Here is a 27414-nt window from a genome sequence, read left to right on the forward strand (position 1 = left end):
AGGGCATCCACAGCTATAGCTTGCTGGATGACAAAATATATAGAGGTTAAAATGAGACAGTTGTGAGGTTAATAATGCAATAGAGAGCCAACCTGAATATAGAAAGTACAGAAGAGATCTAAAACAGAGAATAAGAGGAGCAAAGATAAAGTATGAGAATAGATAATTGCTAACACAAAAGTGAACCTGAAAGTCTTTTATAAACAGAAATAATAAAAGGGTAGTCAAAGGACTTCCTTTGTAAAATTGGGGCTGATTTGAGACCAAAAAGGAAATCTTGTGGAGCCAAAGGGCATGGCTGAAATCCTAAATGAATACCTTGCATCTGTTTTCATTAGGGAAGAAGATACTGCCGATGCAGCAGTAATGGAGGAAACAGTGGTGATATTGGATAGGATAAAAAATAGATAAAGAACAGACACAAGTGCTCAAAGTGGGAAAAATCATCTAGTCCAGAAAGGATGTTCCCTAGATTACTGAAGAAAGTAAGAGTGATATTTGCAGAGGCTGTGGCCACAATCTTCTAAGACTTATTTGGATATTTGGGTGGTGCCAGAGGACTGGAGGATTGCCATTGTTACTGCAGACCTGTTAAAAAAAAGTGGGCATGGATAAACCTGGCAACAACAGGCCAGTCTACATAACAACAGTGGTGGGAAAACTAATAAGATAAGACAAAATTAATTGTCATTTAGAAAAGCATGCATTAATAATCACATCCAGCATTTATTGTTAAAATCAAATCATAGTTGACTAACTTGGTTGAGTTTTTTGTTGAAGCGACAGAGAGCATTGTTGAGGCTAGTGAGGTTCAGGACTTTCAAAAGGTGTTTGTTGATGTACCAATCATAGACTTGTGAGCAAAATTAAAGGTCATGGGTTAAAAGGGACAATGGCAGCATGGACACAATGTTGGCTAAGGGACAGACAGCAGAGAATGGTTGTTTTTCAGACCAGAGGGAAGTGTGCAGTGGTGTCCCACTGGGGTCAATATTAGGACCACAGCTCTTTTTGATAAGTACTGTTGTATCGTTCTATGATTCAATGAATGCAAACAACTCCTTTAAAAATGGAGCAAAATATAATTGACCAAGATTTTATAATTAACATGTTACAAACATACATTCTGGTTTCCAAGAGTGGAATCTTCCCTTTTCAACGGATGTCTCGCGCGCTACCTGAACAAGCAGTGAGACACCCATGCTGTCTCTTAGAAAGAAGGTCCGCCATATCTTCTGCCCATCAGGCAGTTAAGAGGACAGTGGTGGATCTTCCTCCCAACTGAGGAACTCAGGAAACAACATCCCGCCTATCACGAGCTTCCGGCCAATCAGATTAGATTGGCCTAGGCCAGCAGCTCTTGCACTCAGCAGCACCAGAGAGGAAGCCATGGCTGCTGCCAGAGCAACACCACCCCCCGGGATTCCCAGGATCGCGGGGTAACCCAGGAAAAAGGTAAGTGCTGCTCGGGGGTGTCTCGCGGGGTGGGTAGGGAGTTGGCAGCAAGGGCAAGAGGGTGGCTGTCACCAGGGACACCCCCACTCTCCAATTAACATACAGCCCACACAGTTTTACCAGTCGTGCAGGCTGCATGTCGGGAGGCCTGCCTGGAGCTGGGAAGATTGCAGCGAATGTGGGAAAAGGCTCTTATGTGGTCATTAATTGGTCACTTAAGGGTCTCAAGTGGAGGGAAGATCGACCATGGGCCTTCCCACCTAGAAATTGCTTCTGGTGGAAGCAGAAAGGCATTGGGTATCGGTTCCAATGCCAACCCGCCAAATTTTCAGGTCCTCCTGTCTCATTCCTCGCCGCTTGTGGAGGCAGAAGACTCTGGCCCAAGTAATTTTTTTTTGCTGGTAATAGCTATTCCCGATTAAAACAATTTCACAGGCAGGAATAGCCACAACAGCAGCAGTGAACTGTCTGAACATTGAAATGTTCTAACCAGATTTACAGAACTCAATTCTTCTCAAGCTTCAGATGATTTATATAGCCAACAATAGTTACAGAAAGACAAGCAGTACTTGTACATGTGTGACATAAAACTAAATAAAGCAGCCATAAAATTCAGGCACAGGTGGAGGTGTGACCTTAAGAACATAGAAACCAAAGAAATACAGGCGGGAATACACCATATGGCCCCTCGAACCTGTACTGGTATTCAATAAAATCATGGTTCATCTTCTGCCTCAACTCAACCTTCCTGCCCATTCCCAACATCCCTTGATTCCCTGAGAGACCAAAAGTCCGTCTACCTCAATTTTTTTTTATTATTTGCTCTTTGGATGTGACTGTTGCTGGCAAGGCCAGCATTAGTTGCCCATTTCTAACCGTCCTTGAGAACATAGTGGTGAGTCGCCTTCTTGAACCAGTGCATTACATCTAGAGAAGGTGCACCCACAGTGCTGATATATTGGGAGTTCAAGAATTTTGACCCAGCAACAGTGAAGTAACAGCAATACAGTTCTAAGTCAGGATGGGCTTAGAGGGGAGCTTGCAGGTGCTGGTGTTCCTATGAAACTTTTGCCCTTGTCTTAGGTGGTAGAGGTCCCAGGTTTGGAAGTTGCTGTCAAAGGAACCTTGACATTGCTGCAGTGTATCTTGTATATGATACATGCTTATGCCACTGTGTGCCAGTGATAGAGGGAGTGAATGTTTAAGGTGGTCGATGGGTGCTGATCAAGAGGGTTGCCTTGTCTTGAGCTAAGATAAGTGGCCTTCAACAACCACAACCATCTTTCTTTGTGTGAGGTATGACTCTAACCAGTGGAGAGTTTCCCCCCCGATTCCCATTGACTTTAATTTTGTTGAAGTTCCTTAATCCCACACAAATGCTGCCTTGATGTCGAGGGCAGTCACTGTCACCTGTACCCTTGAGTTCAGTTGTTTTGTCCGCATTCGCACCAAGGCTGTATGAGGTCAGGAGCCAAGCAACCCTAGCTGAACTTAAATTAAACACTGGCGAGCAGGTTATTGCTGTGTAAGTTCTACTTGATAGCACTGTTGACAACACTTTCCATCACTTTGCTGATGATTAAGAATAGAATGATGTTAGCAGTAATTGTCTGCATTGCATTTGCCCTGCCTTTTGTGGACAGGACATACCTGGGTAATTTTCCACATTTTCAGATAGATGCCAGTGTTGTAATTGTATTTGAACAGTTTGGCTAAGGATGCAGCTAGGGCGCAGAATGTACTGAACCACAAACTTCTGTGGTAGAGAATTTCAAAGATTAGCAACCCTCTGAATGAAGAAATTTTCATCAAAATAATCTATCAAGCTCTTAACATGGCTCATTATGCTTGCTAGCACCAACATACATTCATATACATGGATCCATTGTCTGCAATCAAAAGGAATATGTTCAAGCCTTGCACTTTTTTTGAATTACCTATTGGGGAAACCTATAGATCTTTGTTGCTTTTTCCATAGCGATACTGCAGCCAATCAGAGTTGACTCACCAACCAATCAGTACCCTTGTCTTAAGTAGTATAAATTGTAGTAATCATTTAAAATTTGGCATTCTTGCATTTGTCTTGATGAGTGCAAGACAAAAAGCTTCAGCAACATGTCTCTCTTTTCAGCAATATTCAATGGAATTTTTCCTCATCTCAGCCCTAAATGATTGACCCCATATCCTGAGACTTTGACCCATATTCTCGATTCCATAGCCAGGGGAGTCAACCTCTGTGTCTGTCCTGTCAAGCCTTTTCAGAATCTTGTTTTTCAATGTGATCACCTCTTATTCTTCTTAAGCCCAGAGAATATAGACCCAACCTACTCAGACAGGCTTCCTCCCTAAAATCTTGCAGATTTCATGAAGAAGCACCTGCTGTATTACTGGCAGAGGTATATAAATTGCAGAGTAGTATAGGATGGTGGCGTCAATCCTACATTCTGTCACTTATCATCTTCTCCTACAACCTTATAATTATGTGACTCTATTAATCAGCTGCAGTTGGTGAGACCAGCTAATCAAGGCAGAGTTGGTTGTTTACAGAAAAGCTGCTGAAGATAATCTTGTTTTTCTAGATGGCTGGTAATTACTCAAAATCGCCTACAGACTTCTGCCTATTTCCAGTGTTGTTTCACTCAGAAAATCTCCACATACATTCCTCATTACCCAGGAAAAGACCTGTATTCAGAGGGAATTCAGCAGAATGTACCCAAAATAGGCAAAGTGAGCTTTCCAATGGGGAATTTCACTTTACATGGTATACATACAAGGTGAAGAGGTGCAACTGGGAAGCCAAATAAATTAAGCAACACCAAAGGAGAGCCAAACCGTGCTAACAGGATGTATTGACTGAGATGAACCTTCCTAATGCTTTCTCATGAGCTGTATAAGTGTAGGCTAGGTAAATAGCCCACAGTAGGATGGCACGGACTGCAGCAGAGAAAATAATCAGATCGCTGATATTTTACGCTGCTAGTTCATTTCAAGGAGCCACAGGAGAGTTTTGCCAAATTAGCAAGTTCACTGTATATTAACCAATTCCTCCTTTCCCATTGATCCCAATCCCAAAGGGCAATGATTTTTTTTTCAGACCCCAGGAATGTGATGCTCTTGTTTGCATGCATGTGGCATTCCATGTTTCAAATGTAAATCTCCATGTTTCTATCAACTAAATCTTCATTTCCCTAAATGTGCAGGTCATTTGTGACCATAAGTAACTGGGAACTTACACAGTGGCCCGGAACTTCTGTTCTCCCAATAGGGAAGGGGAGAAGGAGGGGGAGTCATAGCCCAGAGGTACCCCAGAAGATGCGCTGGGGGACCCCTTGGAAGTCCGCATGCAAAGGCTGCATGGGAATTGCCTAGGAAGTTTAACCTTCAGATAGGCAATTATCCTGAACCTGGAACCATACGATACTCCGATTTAATTCAGAGACTTTGGATGGTTCTGGCTCTCTTAGCATAATAGTTACCCAGGAAAGATTAACAGGATTAAAACCACTTTTAACTCTTGGGTAACTGTGGTACTGATCCTCCCGAACCCCCATTGGACACCCCCGCCAACCTCTGCCCCCCCGACTACTCGCCCTATCCCCCGACAATCAGGTCCGTGTAAGAAGTCCGGGTGAGAAATGTGTAATTCCCGACCTGAGTAAGTAAATAGGAGCGGAGTGGCAATTCGACTGTGATTTCCACTCCACAGAAGTGCTGGGCGAATACTTTGCTACTTTCCCAGTCCAGTACCCCTGTTGTATTACAACAGCAGGATCAAGGGGCACAATGGCTGCTGCATGACAAAGGTTCCCTGCTACTCCAATGTGGTATTTTTAACGCCAGTTTAACACTGTAAGAGACTCATAGTTTTTCCTCTTAATTCCAGAAACTGTTTAGGGCCAATTATCATGACCTGAATTTGTACTGTTTCTCAAAACTGACACAAGTGTAACAATTTCAGGGACACTTGCTGAGGATGAAGGTGATGACCTGCTACTAAAGTACGTGAATGAATTCTGGTGGTTCCCCCACATGTGGAGTCACATGCAACCTCATCTCTTCCACAATGAGTCAGTGCTGGCTGAGCAAATGATTCTCAACAAGGAGTTTGCATTAGTGAGTATCAGTTGGTTTGATAATATTATTAAGAAACTGACTTGAAGTGGATTCCAAAAGACTAATAATAATGGTATTCTTAAAAATACATTTCATTATGGATAAAATCAAAGTGACTTCTTTACATAAATTCAAATTTCAGTGTTAGAATTCAAGTGAAGCAAATATGTGTATGTACATATAACAAATAACTTATCTCCAAGGGACTTCCACTCATTCACCCTCCAACACTCATGCAAGCACATGTATTTTTTAAATTCTTTCATGGATGTGGCAAGGCGAGCATGTGTTGCGCACCCTTAATTGCTACAACTAAGCACAAAACCAGAAACAATCCCTGTAACTTTCTGTTCTCCACCAGACCCTCAGTGCCCCTGTAACTCTCACTGTTCTCCAGCAGATCCTTAGTGTCCCTGTAACTCTCACTGTTCTCCAGCAGATCCTTAGTGTCCCTGTAACTCTCACAGTTCTCTGGGAAACCTGGCAGGCATTAGAAAAGCAATGCTAACAATATAAAAGTGCTTACAGCAATAATTTAATATCAACAATGAATTCCAAGGAGTGTATTTATTTGGAAAGAGCCCATTTTTGTGGTGATATTGATTGATTTTGCTTGAACTTTGATCTGCTATGTTGCAAAGTCATGAGAATTACTGTTTGGCCACATTGAACAGTAATAATTAAGCAAGCTTTATGTTGAGATCAAATAGATTTTAAAAGTTTAAACAACATGGATAAGCTGTAGCTAGTCCAGAATACTAATCATTTGAACGCTCCAGCTGTTGAATTTCCTCATTGCTTTTCAGAGTGTGCAATTTTGTCATATATTTATGTAGGATGATTGCATATGCATTTCTGGCACAGATTATTATAAAACATATCCCTGGAAATGGAGAGACTACAGGACACAACCCCAATCATATTATACTTTAGACATGTAAATGGATGAGAACGAAGTGATTCACAAAGAGAAAGAATTGGGAATGAAATGGGGCATTTTAAGGGTCTTACCTTTTAAATTCTTGTAGAATCCCAAAGATAAACACTCACTGGGCTGGATTTTATGCTCCCCACCAGTGTGTTTGAATATGGGGTGGTGGGGCATGTAAAATCCAGAGGGTGGCCTTCCTGCCACCTAACAGCCCACCCTATACCTGACTGAAATTTTACAGGGGGTGGAGGAGACGTCAAGTGTCCTGCCTGCCCTTGGACCTGATAGCCACTTAAGCACCTCATCCCGACACTGCTGCCATTTTAACAGAATGGGGGGAGGCCCACGCCTTGCGGGAATCATGTCAGCTTTAGTTGCACGAGATGGTATGGGGAAAGGGGTGGACCTCTTTTGAGGGTCACCTGGGCCCATCCCCAAAGGTCATCCTCCCCCCTTTAACTCTCCCCCCGGCCTCTTGAACCCAGCCCCCAACCCCCTCACTCTCGTTCGCCGAAACCCCTGACCCTGGACTTGCCTGGGCTCCTCAGTGTGGTTGGACTGCCTGTTAGCCTCAGCTGTAGCCACCACTCCCGTCTGATGCTGATGGGGCTACAGAGATGCCAGCCAATCCGATTGGCCAGCACTGCCTACGGCGGGACTTTCTACCGAGATAGCGGTGGAAGTCTTGCCTTAAAGCAATTAACACTGCTCCAATATTAAGTTGCTGCGGAGCAGCCTTTGGGATTGCAGGCAGGCTCCCTCCGACTCTTTAGCTGGGGGGGCAACAAGGACTGCAGTGCCCCATAAAATCCAGTCCATTAAAAAAAATTGATAGTATAAAATGAAATCACAATAAATGTGTCATTTGCAAATAAGAGTTTTATATTGACTACCGTTATTCAGAATGGCCTGAAAATTCAATGAGGGTTCTCATGGTGTCCCACAGCTGGAGAACTCACTCCCCCCAGGCTCTCCCCACCGCCCCCCCCCCCACCTCCCCCCACCCCACCCCCCAGAAAAACTGTGTTAGCAGAAGTTACGGTGGGAGGTCAGCAAAATCTCCATGGAATTTCAGAAAATGGTATTCTTGCTTGCAGCCAGAAAACATCATTGCGGATCACTAAGTAAATACTAATTCAATAAATTTAATCATTTTCTATCTTGTTTTTTCATGACAAGTGGAATTATTTGAGTGTGAAAATAGTGTAATATGATGAATAAGAGTTGTATGGTTATTTCCTCTTCAGATTTGAAAAATACTTTATCAATAAAAAAAAAATTGACTGCCATTAAGACCTTTAACAATGAGGAAAGTGATTATCTATTTTGGAAAAGTAGCAAACATAACTGTTTATCACCTATATTTGCCCTCCAACTGAATTGGCTGGAGGTGGAGTTGGAGGTTGCAGGAGCTAAAAATTTACAATAGAATAATCATGGCACTGTCTCAGCTGGGATAACAAGATAGTTCTACTGCCAGCTTCTTCAGGGCTTGGCAAGCCTTGTGTGCTGCCACTAATACAGCTGAGAATACACTGCACTGTGTATTCTCTGACTGTACTTGTACACCAGTGTTAATTGTATGGCTGCATTTGTAAACCAGTGACTACTTTCCTAGATAGCTGATGAAATATCTATAAAAGAGCTTCAGGTTATCATTAATCTTCATCATTCATATTTTTCATCTTTGATGGGGTTCTATGGATTTTTCTAAAGCATTCAATAAGGTACCATGTAAGAAACATATTGTAAAGATAATGGTTCATGGAATTAAAGGGAAAATTGTCACATTGATAGCAAGATTGGCAGAAGGTAAGAAATAAAGCGTATGGAAGTTTTTCAGACTAGAAAGCTGTGGAGAGTGCTGTTCCAGAGGAATCTATTTTAGGGCTATTCTTATTTACAATATACATTAATAATCTGGACTGGAATAATATTGAAATTTATTGATTTCTAATTGGATGTGGCTATTGTGAATTGTGATGGACATTGTGAAAGACTGCAGGAGGACTTATTTCAGCTCAAAAAGTGGGCAGGTCGATAGAAAATGCAGTTCAACAACATAAAAGGGTGATATTGGAAAAAAAATCTTTACACAGTGGTTAGAATGTGGCATCCTCTAGTAGTTTTGAAGCAAACTCATAAATGCTTTTTGAAAGGGCGTAGATAGTTGCTTGAAAATAACATTAAGAGTATGGGGAACAAATAGGACAGTGGTTTTATACTAGATTGCTGATGCAGAAAAGAACAGTAGTGCAAGCTTGACAAGCTGAATAATGGCCTATTTCTGTATTGTAGAATTCTATGGCCTTATGCTATGAAGAAAAGAGACTTGAAACTTTGATTTATTTTTACCAGAGCTGAGAAGTTTTGAGTTTGCCTAATACTTGATTATGAAGGGCTAGGGATAATTTAAATAGTGAAAGATATTGACCACTAATCGGTAAGTCGATGCTCAGCCCCCTTTTTAAACCTGTCTGCCCAATGAGAACAAGCAGGCAAGTGGTTAAAATAGCAGTGGGGCACTTAACCAGTGCAATCTCGATGCATTCCCACATGCCACCATTTTAACTACAGACCTAGAGGAGGGGTTGAGGCGGCTGCCAAATACAGGCAGAGACCTTATCAATATGTTACATTCAGATCCCTATGATAAGAAGACTAGCTAGCTAACAGGAAACAGAGGGGAGCCATAAATGGGTCTTTTTCTGGTTGATAGGATGTAATGAGTGATGTGCCACAAGGATCAGTGCTGGGGCCTCAACTTTTTAACAATTTATATAAATGACTTGGATGAAGGGACAGATGGTATGGTTGCTAAATTTGCTGATGACACAAAGATAGGAAAGTAAGTTGTGAGGAGGATGTAAGGCGGTTACAAAGAGACAAAGATAGGTTAAGTGAGTGGGCAAAGACCTGGCAAATGGAGTATAATGTGTGCAAATGTGAAATTGTCCATTTTGGCAGGAGGAATAAAAAATAAGTATATTATCTAAATGGTGAGAGATTGCAGAGCTCTGAGATTCAGAGGGATCTGGGTGTCCTAGTGCATGAATCACAAAAGGCAGGTACAGCAAGTAATTAGGAATGTTAATAGGATGCCATCCTTTACTGCGAGGGGAATTGAATACTAAAGTAGGGAGGTTATGCTTCAGTTGTACAGAGCACTGGTCAGACCACATCTGGAGTACTGTGTGCAGCATTGGTCTCCTTGTTTAAGGAAAGATGTAAATGTGTTGGAAGCAGTTCAGAGAAGGTTTACTCGTCAACACCAAGAATGGGCGGGTTGTCTTACTGAGGAAAGGTTGGACATGTTAGGCTTGTATACATTCGAGTTTAGAAGAGTAAGAGGTGACTTGATCAAAACCTTTAAGATCCTGAGCTGTCTTGACAGAGTGGATGTGGAGAGGATGCTTCCTCTTGTGGGAGAATCTAGAACTGGGGGTCACAGTTTAAAAATAAGGGTTGCTCATTTAAGACAGAGGTGAGGAGAATTTTTTTCTCTCAAAGGTTAGTGATCTTTGGAACTCTCTTCCTCAAAAGGCAGTGGAAGCATGGTCTTTGAACATTTTTAAGGCAGAGCTAGATAGATTATTGATTAACTAGGGGGTGAAAGGTTATCGGGGGTAGTCAGGAGGTTACAATCAGATCAGCCATGATCTTATTGAATGGTAGAGCAGGCTTGAAGGGCCGAATGGCCTACTCCTGCTCCTTGTTCGTAAAAGTTGCAGCAATCCCACACGGTGACAGACCCACGAGTAAAATTGGTAGTAAGCAGATCTGGCAACAGAAAAGGGCAATAAAATTAGGTAATTTCAAAATATTTTTATTACTTTTTTGGTCAGGAATGCATATCCAGGGCTCACAAAGAAACTATGGACCTCCAGTGCTCTGGGAATCCCTCCCCATACCCTGACCAAATGTTGCCCAGGAGGGAAAATCCTCCAGAAAACAACACCCCCAGCCAAAAAGCTGACTGCCAGTGGGCTCCTCGGTCTGAAATCATGGCCAGGATTTTCCCCTTGGCGATTTGAGGGTGGAGCCCGGTCGCCGAGGGGAAAATAATGCGGGATGACGCTGGGAGGAATCCCCAACGTCATCCCGGTCCATTTAAATATTTAGGAAGGCGGGCGGACAGCTGATTTCGCTGTCCGCCCGCCGACCTGTCAATGGCCAATTGAGGCCACTGACAGGATCATTAAAGTAATTAAAGACCTGCCCGTCCAAGCTTAAGGCTGGCAGGCAGGCCAGGAACCCCAGCGGGCTCCAGATTATTGATAAAACTTCATCCACTGGCGGGATGAAGTTTCATGTCCGTATTTTGAAAAATTAAAAAAGTTTATGTGATATTTATTAACATGTCCCATCTCATATGACATTGTCACATGAGGGGGACATGTTAATAATTTTTTAATTTTTGTATTTTTAAAGTTTTTCGGACTGTCACTGGTCTCCCTGAGACAGGACTTTGTCTCAGGGAGAAGTGCGCTTTTTCGCGAATCCCTCCCCACCCCCTGCACAGGAAGCACATATCGGGGATACCGCTGGGCGGGCCTTAATTGGCCCGTCCACTCAAAATGGCGGCGGGCCCCATTTCAGTGGTGGGGGTCAGCTGCCCGCCCGCCGCCAAACCAGTGAGGCCTGCCCACCATCCGAGGGCAAAATTCTGCCCCATATTCCCACTCACTGGCCAGCTAGTACTTCCAACCAGATTCAGTCAGATGAGATCCTGGGTTAAAATCTTCCAGGCCTCACCATCAAGACTCATGGACGAATTGGCACCTCACCTGGTGCTCACCCAAACAATTCCCAACAAGAGTTAATTTTTAAAAGTTCTTTCACAGGATGTGGGTGTTGTTGGCTAGGCCAGCATTTACTGTCCATCCCTAACTGCCCTTGAGAAGGTGGTGGTGAGCTGCCTTCTTGATGCTGCAGTCCATGTGGTGTCTTCTGGGCTGAGAATAGACAAATTTTAAACAGTCACAAAAATTATTAAAAGGGAGTTTAGGAAAAAAGCCTTTACATAGAAGGTGGTTAGAATGAGGACTTCTCACTGCAAACCGTGAAATGCCCATGAATTTCTTAACACGGAATTGGACAGTTGCTTGAAAAAGAGTAACTTTGAAAGATATGGGGAATGAGCAGGAACCTAGGATTACACCAAGTTGCTCAGGTGGAGAATACACCAGTTCAGACTTGACTAGCCACATGGCTTCTTTCTGTACTGTTACATTCCACGAAAAGTGAATATTACACTGCCTTCAAGGAGCTTATTGCTCAAAGGTAACAAATCTGTCACACAGAAGTGAGCTGAACTGTGTGGCATCTGCAAAGGTCATGGACCTAAAGATTCTCTGTGTTAGTGAAAAAACAGAAAAATGCCTGTTTTTCTCCATTTCAGTAACCTGGTAGTAAAATTGCAAGAACGGAGATAGTTATATTTTAAAAACATGTTTGCAGAATTTTATTAATGTGTTAATAGTTATGGTAAAAGACAGGAATTCTTCCAATGATTGTTAAAAATTGCATTTTAGCTGCAATGTAATTGAAACAGAAGTATTAATTTTAGAACTAGGTTCCTGGATACCTTGCCACCCCACTCACTTGACCTTATTTTGCAGTCCATGTTAATTTAATTACCATTTCCTTGCACAGACTATCTTAGAAATATCTTGTGCAGTGTGCTTCCGCCTCTAATGAATAGATTTAATTGTACCATAAGATTGTTGAAACCAGGTAGATAAAATCATCAGTGAGACATAGCTGCAGTATTTTAGAGATGAAGTTCAAATTCAGTTTACATCTGAAGAATCTAATATTTGTCATGATTAAATTTTCAATTGTTGTTTTTTCCATTATTAACTTCTATTTTTGGTGTGTCCTTCTTTTGCCTAGAATGCAATTTGACACTTTTTTTCTATACTTCTCTGTTTCATATTTTCAGTTTCCTTTCCTGTGCTGTTTCCTATGCTGTTTGATCCCACTTTATTTCCAGTGTTCTTTCTCATTTGTGTCTGAGATTCAGGCAACATTGAGAAGGCCAGTTTGCCTCAGAGGTGGTGGTGAATCTCCTTTAACTACTGCAGTCACTGCTGTGGTGATGGCACTGACAAATAGTATTAAGTTAGGAATGGCATGATTTTAGCTCGATGACAACGAAGTAATGAGGATATATGCGTAAGTCAGCATGGTGTATGACTTGGAGGGAAACTTGGAGGTGTTTTCACGATATTAATGCTTTGGTCCTTCGTGGTGGTAAAAGTCACGGCGCTGCTAGGTGCTTTGAAGCAAACTTGGTGAATTGCTCTTGTGCACTCTGTGGATAGAACATACTGAAGCTGCAGTAGTGAAGGAAGTGAATACTGAGTCCAGTACTAGAATCACTGGCCAAGCAAACTGCTCAATCTGGATAATCTTGAGCATCTTGATTATTGTTGCAGCCATATATTCAGGTGAATGGTAAGCATTTGATGGTACTCCTGACTTGTGCCTTGTAGGTAATGGTGAGGCTTTGAGGTATGGGGAGATAAGCCACTCATTGCAAAATACCCAGACTCTGCTCTGCTTTTCTATCAGTGTTAGTGATATGACTGGGCCAGTTCAGCGTCTGCTCAGTGGATGTTGATGGTAGGAGATTAGCAATGGTAATGCAATTAAAGATAAGACGACAAGAACAAGACCTTTTCTTGTTGAGATGGCACTTACATAGAGCAAGGTGAGGTAAAGGTGGCATAGTGGTAATGTTACGGGACTAATAATTCAGAAATGCAGGCTAATGTGCTGGGAACACAGGTTCAAATCCCACTATGGCAGCTGGTGGATTTTAAATTCAATTAATTAATAATCCTGGAATTGAAAGCTAGTCCCAATAATGGTGACCATGAAACTATCATTGAATGTCATAAAAATCCATCTGGTTCATTAATGTCCTTTAGGGAAGGAAATCTGCTGTCGTTACCTGGACTGCCCTACATGTAACTCCATACTCACACGTGACTCCATACCTACACAATGTGGTTGACTCTTAGCTACCTTCCGAAATAGCCTAGTCAAGCCACTCAGTTCAAGGGCAATTAGGGATAGGCAACAGATGCTGGCTTTCCCAGTGATGTTTACATTCCATGAAAGAATTAAGAAAAAAATTTACTTGGCACTTGCCAGCTCGAACTTGGATGCTGTCCAAGTCCTGCTGCAGTTTGGCATGTGCTGCTTCATTATCAGAAAAGTTGTAAAATTTACTAATCACTATAGAACCTCCAGCACACAGCTGAACATGTGGCTTTGTGCTTTTTTAAAAAATCTAAATTCAGTTTCTTTCTTATTCCAGTCTGTTCCCATTTCTGTTTTGCATCCACTGGGCCTGAAATTCTTGGAGCCATAGAGGTTGGAATGTGAACAATGAACTTTCTTCTCATTTGAGTTGCACCCTAAATGTCAGTGAGTGGAAGTGTGTGTCTTCCACCCATCCCCTTCCTTAAAGGCACGTTCGGAGGAGTTCCTGGGTGACTTCCTTAGAAGGTTTCTATGGATATTGTCACCAGCCGAGAGCCAATGGGAGTTCCATTGAAGCCCTTGGAAAAGTTGCAGACATTTCCAAGACAAAAGTAACTGGTCCTGCAGAGGATGGATAACCTTTATTAAAATATCTAATAGTTCCATAGCATCACAGCAGCCCTAAGATGAGTGGGAAAATATAATACTGCAGATGCTGGAAATCTGAAATCTAAACAGAAGATGCTGGAAATACTCAACAGGTCAGGCAGCATCAGTGGAGAAAGAAATGCAGTTAACGTTTCAGCTTGAAGGGTCACCATGACCTGAAATGTGAACTCTATTTATGTCCACAGGTGCAGACTGACCTGCTAAGTTTCAATGTTTTCTGTTTTCACTCAGGTAAGTGAGTCTGGGATGGGGGTTGAAAACTTGGCCAGGGGTCAGACTAGGAGGTAAGATTGTGTGTTGTTAGGGGAGGCTGTATTTCTTGGATTGAGGGCGGTGGGTGGACCAGGAGAGGGAGGTCAGGGAGATGAGGGAGAATAGTCGAGGGTCCGGGGTAGCAGTGATCAGAAGATGAGTTAAATATAGGTTTGGGAGGGTCAGGAGTGCTTACGTTTAGGTAGATTCTGAAGCTTCTGTACACAATGGAGCAGGCTACCTCAGGCCAAATAAACTTGGGGAAGCTACCACCACTTAGCATTATATTCTGTATTTGTATATGCAAAAGGCCTTATGCCTGCTTCTTACGTGAATAAAGGCCACTTGTAGTTTGTTCTTACAAAATATGTAGGGGGCACACTTCTGGTTGGAAATCTGCACATGGTTTCTGCCTGCCAGAATGGGGCCTTACTGATTTGAATAACGCCCCAAATTGGACACTTGTTTGGACAGTTTCTAAGGCAACATGTCCAATGGAGATATTGATAAAGTAGAAATAAGCCTTCTTGTAACTCGTTGTTGCAGAGCCCAATGTTTGAATGCAAGTCCATAGCTTAGTACTGTTCGGAAATACTTCCCCTCTTCCTCGGAACTGACATTCCCTTTTAATATATCTTAAGAAAATAAATATGTCAAAAATGTAATCGTGCATTTTAAGTTGTAAATCCAAACATTGTAACAAAATCCTTGTTTATCTTAATATAGGTGCTATCTGTTAAATCAGAAATCTGACATCAAGATTGGAAATGAATATGTGAATGATAAAACGACTGGAGATTGTTAATTAAAACCCTAAAGGGAATAAATCAAATTAAAATATCATGAAGAGTGTTTTTTTAGTTGAAAGCCTGTAAGTCTCTATCATTGACTGTGTGATGTGTGACCTTGGTGCTTCTTGTTTTAATACTGCATTTAATCAGTGTTAGGTTTCTTTTTGGGGAATCAAGCTCAAACAGTTCTGCTTCACACTTTAGCTGGTGACTGGCATTCACTAATCATGTCTTAATGTGTAATTATTGCTGTTTGTTACTTCCAGCAGAAGGAATAATTAAAATTTAAACAGTGTGCCACTTCAGTGCTTTTTCCAAACGTATTCCTCCACAACCCAGCACTCTTTGATCTCTGATCACACCGTAATAATCATTTTAATGGGGTCTTATCTATTAACCTTGCAAAACATCCAGAAGGTATGGCCCATGCTAATGGAGGTAGGAAGAGCAGAAAACATTCAGTTGCAAAAACAAAATGTGAGATCTGGGGGAAGATTTCTCCCCTGTCTTCAGTAAAACTTGTGTTGGCTTTGCATCGTTTAATGTCCAGCTGTTAGGTTTCTGGTGAAATTAGATTTTTAATCATTCTATGCCCCCGAGAGTATTTCTAGATGAGCTGACAGATGCTGCTCTGTTTACAGAAACATGGCATTCCCATTGACATGGGCTATGCCGTGGCACCACATCACTCTGGAGTCTACCCAGTCCATGTGCAGCTCTACGAGGCTTGGAAGAAGGTATGGGGCATCAAAGTGACCAGCACTGAAGAGTATCCACATTTGAAACCCGCACGATACAGGCATGGCTTCATTCACAGTGGCATCATGGTAAGACAAGTTTGATTATCTTTACGGAAATATTAGAATACTGTATTGTAAACTATTTGATCAAACTGCCATACCATTTCCATCAGTGTAAACCTTCAATTCTAACAATAAAATGCAACCATGCATTCGCCTGAAAAAAATTAAGACAATTTCTCGAGTTGTGTACATTTTATTCTTTAGTTATACACGTATGTTAGCTTGGACTTCCAATTTGTTTACTGAATTTGGGTCAAAAACAGTGAAATCAGCTGTGAGCAAATATGTGCTTTTTTGGATAAAATTGTTTGCAAAATATAATCAGAATGCCAAGTTTATCTGAGTTTTATCATCAAAATTATGTTGGAAAGTTCAGCAAAACAGTTTTAGAACGGACAAATGAACTACTTCAAATCAATAATAAACACTCAGAACTGTTGTCACAAAACATAACACTAACGGGAAGTGACATAAATCATCAGCCACATTCTCAACATTTCTTCCTTCACCCAACTTCATCCAGCCATTGTTCTAAGGCATAGGTGGCTGAAAGGTTCATTCCACATTAATACTGTCAATCAGTACAAAGAGAAAACAAATATTAATAAAAGCAAAATACTGCAGATGCTGGAAATCTGAAATAAAACCTGAAAGTGCTGGAAATATTCAGCAAATCTGGCGCAGCATCCATGGGGGTAGAAACAGAGTTAACGTATCGAGTTGAATATGACTTTTCTTCAGAACTGAAAGAAGGCAAAAAGGTGATGGGAGAGGGGGAGGAAGAACAAAAGAGAAGGTCTGGGATAGGGCTAGGGGTGGGAGAAATTAAACGAGAAAGACGTCATGGAACATAAGGCAAAGCGAGAGGTAATGGTTGCAGTAAAGAAACAAAGCATTTGTACAGAGTGAGTGTGAATGAATAGATCTGTCCAAAAGCAAAAACAGGAAAAACAAATTAAGACCAACACATGGCAAAAAACCAGAATGGAAATGGGGGACAGAGACCATGCTCTGAAATTGTTGAACTCAAAGCTGAGTCCAGAAGGCTGTAAAGTGCCTAATCGGAAGGTGAGATCCTGTTCACCGAGCTTGCATTGGGCTTCACTGGAGCATTGAAGCTGTCCGAAGACAGAAATGTGAGCTTTTACCTTTGACCCTTTCAAACCTGACTCTACAAATTGTGAAGGAAAGCTCAAGACCTTTATAGCCTTCTAGTCATGCATCATTCATTATATCTTGATAAAAGTTGTTGTGAACGAGATCCTCAACACCCAAGACAAGAGGTTGTTCTAGAAAACCTCCAGCTATCAAGTTATTTACCATCCAATCGTGCAACTCATCATCTCAGCCCTATTGCCTCACCTCCTGTCGCTACCTTGGGCCCATCTCACTTCACAGTGTATTGGCAAAGTTTAGTCGAAAAGGCAAGAGTCACGCATCCTGCACTTTCAGCAGCAGCAAAACGGCACAGTCAGCTAAATTGCACTCTACACATTAAACCCTAAAGCATCTGGAAAGAAGCAAATTTAATGATTTAATTGCTTTTAGCTGCAGTATAAATCCACAATACATTTATAAAATAAAAAGAAGCAAAAGCCTTAATCATATGTAATTAAACCAAATCCTAATCGTTTATTTTTATGTATACTCAACAATGGTATCTTAGACTACTCCACATAACTATACTATGTGATTGATTTTTATGTGCTTGTTTATCTTTGTAAAATAAATTTGCTCAATCTTTTTAACTTAAATCAAAATATAAAGTGACTGGAAGTGGGTGTGTTGGAATCAGAATTCAGACTTTTAATAACTTAACCCCACCCCCACCTGACACAAACCTGCCCATTTGGGAGGTTAAGATTCCTACCTTAATATTTCTGGTTACAGTGTGGTCAGGAAAAATAGGGTAGGCTAAAAAAAAAGAACAGCGGGTGGCAGTATTGATCAAAGATACTGTTAGAGCCCTGGAAAGGGATGATGTGTTTGAGGGTTCAAAGGCAGAGGCTGTGAATTTCAGCTCCTTAGCACCAGGTTTTTCAGGGCTTTGAGTTCTGTTTTGGCTCCAAAACAATGATTGTGACATCTGCACGTCACTTCTGGTGTGAGCCATCTCTGCTCTTTTGCTGAGGGTGTTGGTGTGTACAGGGAGTGTCTGCCTGAAGAATGCAGAGTGGACAGATTGTAAGGTCAATCAGCATGTAATGCTTATTTGATACCAGTGTTGCTATTTTGGAACTTAACATTGTACAGCTGAGCATGTATTCAGCAGCATGAAGGAGCCCCCACCAGCCGTATTTAAAGGGATCGTCAACTACTTTCAGCGTGGTTGCTGATTGATTTCTATTGGCTGCTGCTGCAATTGTAAAGTGCTTGGTTGTTTCTAGAGTTGCTTAAAATTGCTAAGCCTACAGGGAACGCGACACAGCTGAAGGAATTTATTCTAAATTCAAGGGTTCTGCACAAACTACATTTCCCCAGACATGGGTGCAGTAGTATGCATTCCTTTTGACTACAGTACGACAGTAAGGATAAGCAGAGATGACACAGAATATGGCAAACTGTTGGAAGAAGGAAGGAGGACAAGTAGGATATGGGCTCTTAGCAGGATGCTATATCTGCCCAGGTTGTTTGGAGAACAACTCCCTATCAACAAGGAACAGTGTTTGAAATGCCTCTGCTTCACTAAGGAAGTCCTCATTGAAATCTGCCATGCGCTGCAGCCACAACTGCAACTTCAGAGTAGGGTGCGAACAACATTGCTAATGGCTCGAAGGTGACCATGACAATGAACTAGTGTGCATCAGGTTTCTTTCAGGCTGGAGCAGGTGGTATTTGTAAGATCTCCCAATTTGCCATCCATTGTTACATAAGGGATATCATTGAAGCTCTGCATTTCTTGAAAACTGAATACACTTGATTCCCTCCGGCCAGAAAGAAGTAGATGGAGCAACCACATGATGTTGTGAGGATTGCAGGCTTACCAATGGCACAGCTAGCCATTGACTGTAAACATGTCACTTTGTGGGCAAGTGTCAACAACTGAAAGGAATTCCATTCCCTCAATATCCAGCTGGCGTGTGATCTCACACACAACGAATCATGCAGGTCAATGCCCAGTATCTTGGCAGTAGTCATGGTGCCTTCATCCTGCAGCAGCCTGTTGTCAACTGTATTTGAGCTACCAAGAAAAAACAAAGGGTGACTAATGAGTGATGAGGGCTATCCTTTGACAACATGGCTCATGACTCCGGTGTGAACCCCACAACAAGTGAAGAGCAAGTATACAATGAAGACCATGCTGCAAATTGCAATATGATAGAGCAGAACATTGGGGTCCTTCAACAATGCCTCCACCACTGGAACTGCTCTTTAGGGGTTCTGCAGTACTCACCAGACAGCATGTCAAGATTCGTGGTGCTGTGCTGCATGCTGCACAACTTTGCCATCATGAAAGCACAGCCCTTGTCACCAGGTATACAGTGAACAGCATGAGGAGGAGGAGGAGAAACAGAGAAGGAAGAAAGGAGGAGGCAGCCAACACACTGCCTTTCAGGACTGGCTGTCAATTTTCACAGCCTGAGCATGGGCCTCACTTGCAATTTCAGCATAGTGACTCCAAATCAGAAACACTCTGGTTCCTGAAGGCTTCTTGTCCTGGCTGTTGGCAGATCCGCTTTCTGCCTTCTCCAAGCTGCTGCCAGACAAAAGCTGCCTTCCAGACTGACTGCTTCCAGGTTGATTGCCTCACGGACTGGTGAAAACCTTCCTTTGTTTTGGGAGGCGATAGTGTAGTGGTATTGTTGCGGGAGTAGTAATCCAGAGACCCAGGATAATGCTCTGGGGACCTGGATTTGAATCCCACCACAGCAGGAATTTGAATTCAATAAAAATCTGGAATTAAAAGTCTAATGATGACCATGAAACCATTGTCAATTGTTGTAAAAACCCATCTGGTTCACTGAAATCTGCTGTTCTTACCTGGTCCAGACTCCAGGCCCTCAGCAATGTGGTTGATGCTTAAATGCCCTCTGAACAAGGGCAATTAGGGATGGGCAATAAATGCAGGCCTAGCCAACGATGCCCACATCCCATGAATGAATAATAAAAAAAATCCCCCACAGCCCATCACCATGGCAATGTGATATTCCCAGATAGAAATGTGAATTAATTATCTTTAACTTTAAACCTATCTTGAATCTGAAAGTTACAAGAATAGTTTAAAACCTTTCATTGTTTAATTTGCCTTCAAACATTCTTTTAACTGGGGAAATTACATGAATAATTTAACTTGCCTTTCACCGCACCCCCCAGCCGGTTTACACCTTAACTTCAAACCTTCTCCCTAGAGACAGTCCATCTCCTCAAGAGCTTTTCAGAGAGGCCCCTATAATTCTCGGTGTGAATACCTCTTACAACCATCCCAGCAACACAACAAGATTTCCGCTTTGATCTATAATTCTAGGCCTTTCTGATAAGCTATCCAGACCAATCTTTCTTACCCCACATTTAAAATCACAGTCTCCCAAACCAGAATAATGCCCTATAAACCATAAGTTATAATCTTAAAACATATTAATCTTAAAATTATGCATTTGTAACAAGTGCTACACCAGTGTCTGCAGCATTGTATCAATGGCTTCAGTTGTGGAGACTACAGATAGTCTTGCAGTGTGACCTTGAACAGCTCTAGCCCTTGAAGGTCCAGCTTCAAACTGCACCACCTCAGCATGGATGGAAACAGTCTCTGCTGACTGGTTGACAGGCAACAGCAAGGGCATTGCAGAGCTGTAGTGGTGGGTGTACAAATGTCATCATCCTGAGAGATGACAGCTGCATGAGGCCTGTGTGGCACCTCAGCAATCCTAGTAAAGTTGAAGGACAGATTGCTGCACTGCTGTGACACCCTACAAACCTGGGCCTCCAGCAGGTGGTGGTGATAGTGGGGGAGAGCACTGAGCAGAAGAGTTGGTCGACACCTTTGGGGCCCTCCCTGCAGGGAGCAGTGCCTTTAGCAAGCTAAGGGGTGGAGGCAGATGCCATGAGGAAAGGGAGAAAGCAGCAAGTACAAGTCCAGGACTTGTGAGTGGCAGCATGGTGAGCAACAAGGCCATGTATAGGGCACTCCTGAGGGTGGCTCAAGAGCCAGAAAGGGGAATTGAAGACTTAGTCAGACTGATTGGCGGCACCTCCACATCTGAGAAGCCTCATAGAGAGAGAGAGAGAGAGAGAAAGCAGGGCAACAGCAAGGATCTGGAACATCAACCGTGAATATTCACTGTAAATATCTTGTTCCTTTAAGTTAAGCTTTCCCTTGAGAGTTTATATGGCTTTGATGCCAGTGGAATGAAGGAACCCTGTTTTTTTTTTAACCTTCATGCAGTCCATGTCCTTAAATTGCATGTTACATTTTGGTGTCAGGAGTGGGATTCCACAACACAGGCATCGAACCATGGCGAATGAAATTGAAAGATGCCTGGCTGAGTTCAAACAGATGGTGAAAGAACTGAAGCTGGCCTGTCAGTGAGGGAGGCTGAAGTAGCTGCAGCCCTAGAAGAGGCGCAGGCTTCACACTTTGAAGCTGAGAACTGAAGTAATGACCAAGACGCAATTTGCAGTGTGCTATCCTTTAACATAACAAAGGAAGGATGGAATGTCCTTTCATGGATATTTTACCTGCTGATTGTAGGGAGCTGGACAGATTTGGGGGAAGACCAGAGATGTCCAAAGACCTGGTGACCAAGGGCTGGATCGAGGACGCACAGCTAGTCATGGCATCCAGGGGCCTCAGCGAGAGGGAGCAAGCAGCGTGTGTGATGGAACACCTGTGCGGGAAAGCACGCTGGAAAATACTGGGGAGAAGTGCAGATGTTCAAAGAAGTCCTCAGTGGCTCTTTGAGGTCCTGGCATGGGTTGTTGGGGACAGTAGTAGCCTGTCATAGCTGAGGTTTTATGAGTACAAGCAAGTTGAGAGGGGACCCGGTCTCCATATCCCTGGAGTTGGTGAATTTCAATGACATCCTCCTCCTGGATCCCATCTTCAAATTGACCAGGGACATGCAGCTGAAAAAACGCCTAGCTAAAGAGGTGAGGGACGAAGACACTCAAAGGGAGTTGAGGAGATTTAACAGTGACTAACTCCAATTGTCCTTTGATGCAGGAGATTACCTCATCCACATTGTGGGAGAGGACTGGTCTCCTCAGACCAGGACAGAGGCCACCATCGGGGAGGTGTCAGCATGGACGGGGGTGTAGACCTCAGGCTGAAGAGGCAGGTGAAACAGATTGCTGCACAGTAAGCACAAATTCAATCCTTGCTGTCCTATGTCTACAGTAAGCCTCGCAACCAAGCAAGCCTAAGGGATACCCCAAATAGGTGCAGGAATTGTAACAGGGTTGAGCACTTGCAACAAGACTGCCCTCAACAACCACGTACATCATAGACGTCAGGCATGGTGACCGTAAGCAGCACAACTCCAGTCCTCCTCCCTCACCAGAGACGACACAGGCCTGGCAAAGGAAATGGAAATGCTGCAGCCCTCAGCTGGAAGCCTGACCATGAAAGGGAACCCACTTTTGCCAGTTTAGCGAGGATTACGGCAGATGCCATGCCCATGCCTCAAGCAAATGGCAGCATTCGCACCCCAATCCTCTGCAGAATCTGAGCAGGGAGTTGGCAAAGTATCACCGATGTGCTTATGAGGGAGATCCAAACCCAATCCAGAGGGATAGAGTCATGTACAGTCTTACCTTTGCCATCCATCTCGAAGAAGGATTGCTTCGACTGCTTGATGAAGACATCAGTAGATTTCACTTCTACAGGAAGACTAAACATCCACTAGCCTGACACTGCCTAACGAAGGAGTCCAAATAAGCATGTAAACTACAGAGGAGCTGGAAGAGGACCAAGGAGGAGGGCACTTTACTCTACTGACTGGTTCATGACAACTGGAGAGAAGTGAAGCAACTCATCCTGCCCAGCAGTCTCAAGTGACAAACGTTGACCATTGTTTATGGTCAGGTGGGATACCAAGCATCAGAGAAAATAGCTGTGCTGACAAGAAGGTGATGTTACTCGCCAGGGATGGCTGCTGATTACTGCCAGAACTGCGAAAGGTGTACTTTGGCCAAAGCGGGGAAGTGGCTCAACACGAGTGGTCATACCCATGATGTTGAACCTGTATCTGGAGGGTAACCTCTGAAGACCAAAGGGAAGTTGCACAGTGCCCAAAGTCTGGTGGATGATGTGAGGGCAAGCAGCCAACTTAACAGCTTAGTGGAACCTGAATAGGAGCCAGCAGTGGCCTGAGTGAAAAGGAGTTGGATAGTGACAGGGAATCCTGGAATGTATGTCATGAAGGGAATGCTGACACCAATGTGGACTCAAATATGCGAGCTGAGGTAGCTCAATCAAATCCACTGTTTATGTGATTGCACAGTAAACAGTCACCATGTGACATGTTTACTCTCAAGCAGGGACATGTGTAGCAGGGCCTCTGGCAACAGGTGGCGATGGTGAGGGAGAGCACCAAGCAGGAGAACTGGTTGCCCCCTCCCTGCAGGGAGTAGTGTCTTTAGCAAGCTGAGGGGTGAAGGCAGATGTCATGAGGTGAGGGAGAAAGCAGCAAGGACAAGTTTAGGACTTGAGTGGCAGCGTGGTGAGTGACAAGACCATGAATGAGGCAGCTTGAAACCCCTGAGGGTGGCTAAAGAGCCAGGAAGGGGAATTGGAGACCCAGTCAGACCAACCGGCAGCATTCCTGAGTCTGAGAAGCCTTGTGGAGAGAGAGAGGGAAAAGGGCAGCAGCAGGATCTGGAGCATTGGCCATGAATATTCACTGTGAATAGATTGTTCCTTTAAGTTAAGCTTTCCCTTCAGACTTTATATGGCTTTGATGCCAGTGGAACAAAGGAGCCCTGTTTTTTTTAACCTTTGTGCAGTCCACGTGCTTAAACCACATGTTACATAACAGTGGTGTTTACAGCCATAATGGCAGCAGTCTACGTTTGCATGGCAGCAAACTGAGCTTGCATGACCTCTGTCTTAGCTTCCACTGCAGCACTCAGATGTTGTGTGACTTCTTAGGCTGCAATAGAAGTGGAGACATTGGACATCAGGTGCGGCATCATGGTTGGGTCTGTGAGTGTGCAAATGGAATTGGCCGCCATTTCCTCACCGGAAAGGGTGATCTCCAAGCTCTGTGTAGAAACCTGTGCCAAGTTGGTGCCAATCTCCTCATGCTCCTTGGCACTGAACACAGGCTTTCTGGCAGACTTCCCAATACATCAAACATTTCTGTGTACACACCCCGTCAACCTCCTTCTGTAGGCCGACTCATTGATGTGCCCATCCAAATCCTCTGCACCTAAACTCATGTGCAGCCTCACCCTTCGGTGAGCTGGCACCTGCACTGCCCTTGTCTCTTGCTCTTGCTGCCGGCTGTTCCTTGTTGCCTCACTACGTCTAAGCAACTTTCTGATTAATACAAGCTGTCAGTATCTGAGCCTGTGGTTTGGAGTGTGAGAGCGAGTGAGGGTATTTCTTCATCGTCACTGTCTTCCTGCTCTTCCACCGCTGCTTGGCCAGGTAGCAGCTCTTGGGTATCTGAACGGTAAAAGACTCAAGGTTAGAGTTGTGGTGAGGGAAGAGAGGAAAGCAAGAGGTGCATGGTTACATCATTTGTAGCTTGTCAACCAGACGAGATTATGGGATGAAGGGGGAAGTGGCATTCGAGGAGGAGGATTAGGTGTGAGAATACTGTTTCTTCAATGACTGCAGCCCCGCTGCTGGCCATGGCCTCAGCAGCACGATGGGTTGAATGACCTTCTTCTGTGTTGGAGTAGTTCATCAATTGCTTATCTAAATCTCGAGAATACCTGGATTTGCACTGCTATGCGTTTATTTCTTTATAATGTTACAATAATATGTAGAAAAACATATCACAATTTACCGAAATTCAGAAAGTAAAAGATAAGCAATAATTAATGGACAGAAAGAAAGCGCTAAATTTTGATTTTGCGCAAAGTGTAAAATGGTTGGACAGTGAATTGGCAGTCAATTCTGAGAGACATGTAAAAGTCCAGTGATTGGCTATCACCCATTTTACACCATTACATAATGTCAAAGTTATCCCCAGGCTGTCTACATCGTTAACTTAGGCTAAAGCAATATAACATGGCTGACTCAAACAGAAGTGATAGGATGTTTATAAATTGCCTGAAGGTAAAAAGATTTATACAACACAGAACACAACTACTGTAGCTTCACATTATTAAAAGCTACAGATTTTGTTCTGAATTACTTCTGAAGTATTTTCTTCATATTAATGATCAAAAAAAAATCACAAATTGAGGAATATCTGAAATAAAACAGAAGATGCTGGAAATGTAGGGCAGGTCTATGAGCATCTGAAAAAGAAAGATAGATTTCAGATTGAACAATTCAGATGTAACCCTGCATCAGAATTTCACATCAGTTATAAATGGAACTGCCAGTCACTGTCTTCCTGCTCTTCCACTGCTGTTTGGCCAGTTAGCAGCTCTTGGGTATCTGAACAGTAAAAGACTTAAGGTTAGGGTTGTGGTGAGGGGAGAGAGGAAAGCAAGAGATGCATGGTTACATCATTTGTAGCTTGTCAACCAGACGAGATTATGGATTGAAGGGGGAAGTGGCATTTGGGTCAGGGATATGTATTTTGGACATTTTTGATTCTGATAAGGATCTGTTTTGTGTATCTGTAATGTCAATGATGCTAGAATGTAAAAATCATCAGTGGTTTTAACACAGAGACAGATAAATTGATGGAATATGTCAAAGGTTTCACCAGCCTCGGGACATTATATCAACCTCAACTAGACCATTGCATCCAGTTCTGAGAAGCACACTTTAGGAAAGATGTGAAGGCTTTAGAGGGAGTGCAGAAAAGATTTATGAAAATGGCTCCATGCATGAGGAATTTAAGCTAAGTAGATAAGATTGGAGAAGCTGGGACTGTTCTCCTTGGAGAGGAGAAGGAGATTTGATAGATATATTCAAAATCATGAGGGATGTGGACAGAGTAGATGGAGAGAAAACTTCCCATTGATGGAACGATTGAGAATTGGAGAACACAGATTTAAGGTAATTGGCAAAAGAAGCAATAGCTACATGAGGAAAAGCTTTTTTACACAGTGAGTGGTTAGAATTTGGAACGTACTACCTGAGACTGTGGTGGAGGCAGGGTCAACTGATGGTTTCAAAAGGGAATTGGATCATTATCTGAAAAAGGAAAAAATGCTCGGCTATAGAGAAAAGACTAGGGGACTGGAGAACAGCTAATGTGGTTCCGCTATTTAAGAAGGGTTGTAGAGATAAGCCAGGGAGCTACAGGCCAGTGAGTCTCATGTCAGTGGTAGGGAAACTATTGGAGAAATATCTGAAGGAGAGTATCTATCTCCACTTGGAGAGGCAAGGTTTGATCAGGCATAGTCAGCATGGCTTTTCAGAGGGAGGTCATGCCTAACAAATTTGATTGAATTTTTTGAGGAGGTGACCAGGTGTGAAGATGAGGGTGGTGCAGTTGATGTAGTTTATATGGATTTCAGCAAAGCCTTTGACAAGGTCCCACATGGGAGACTTATAAAGAAGGCAAAGGCACATGCGATACAAGGTAATTTGATAAGGTGGATTCAAAATTGGCTTAGTTGTAGGAGGCAGAGGGTGATGACAGGAGGATGCTTTAGTGACTGGGAGCCAGTGTCCAGTTGTGTACCGCAGGGATCTGCGCTGGGTCCCCTATTATTTGTCATTTATACAAACGACATAGATGACTATGTGGGGGGTAGGATTAGTAAGCTTGCGGATGACACAAAGATTGGCCGGATGGTTAGCAGTGAGGTTGAGTGTCTTGGGCTACAGGAAGATATAGACAGGATAGTCAAATGGGCAGATAAGTGGCAGATGGAATTTAACCCAGAAAAGTGTGAGGTGATTCACTTTGGAAGGAGTAATTTGACAAGGAAGTATTCAATGAATGGCATGGCACTAGGAAGTTCTGAGGAACAAAGGGACCTTGGCGTGTGTGTCCATTGATCTCTGAAGGCGGAGGGGCATATTAGTGGGGTGGTGAAAAAAGCATATGGGACACTTGCCTTTATCAATCGAGGTATAGATTACAAAAGTAGGGAGGTCATGTTGGAGTTGTATAGAACCAGGCCACTGCTGGAGTACTGTGTGCAGTTCTGGTCGCCACATTATAGGAAGGATGTGATTGCACTGGAGGGGGTGCAGAGGAGATTCACCAGGATGTTGCCTGGGATGAAACATTTAAGTTATGAAGAGAGGTTGGATAGACTTGGGTTGTTTTCGTTGGAGCAGAGAAGACTGAGGGGTGACCTGATTGAGGTGTACAAGATTATGAGGGGCACG

At 43.1% G+C, this 27414-nt stretch overlaps 1 protein-coding gene across 4 annotated transcripts in view; it reads left to right on the forward strand.

The window, feature by feature from the left end:
* ndst3 (N-deacetylase/N-sulfotransferase (heparan glucosaminyl) 3) overlaps positions 1–27414 on the forward strand; it is a 1004816-nt gene that overhangs the window by 876191 nt on the left and 101211 nt on the right. For all 4 annotated transcript variants that reach the window (XM_078543131.1, XM_078543140.1, XM_078543148.1 and 1 more), the window contains 2 exons: positions 5414–5568; positions 15846–16031. In XM_078543131.1, the coding sequence (XP_078399257.1) occupies positions 5414–5568; positions 15846–16031 (341 nt within the window). The remainder of the gene's footprint in view (positions 1–5413; positions 5569–15845; positions 16032–27414) is intronic.

This window comes from Cetorhinus maximus, chromosome 1 (genome assembly GCF_964194155.1).
Source record: "Cetorhinus maximus chromosome 1, sCetMax3.hap1.1, whole genome shotgun sequence".
NCBI classification, from domain to species: Eukaryota; Metazoa; Chordata; class Chondrichthyes; order Lamniformes; family Cetorhinidae; genus Cetorhinus; species Cetorhinus maximus.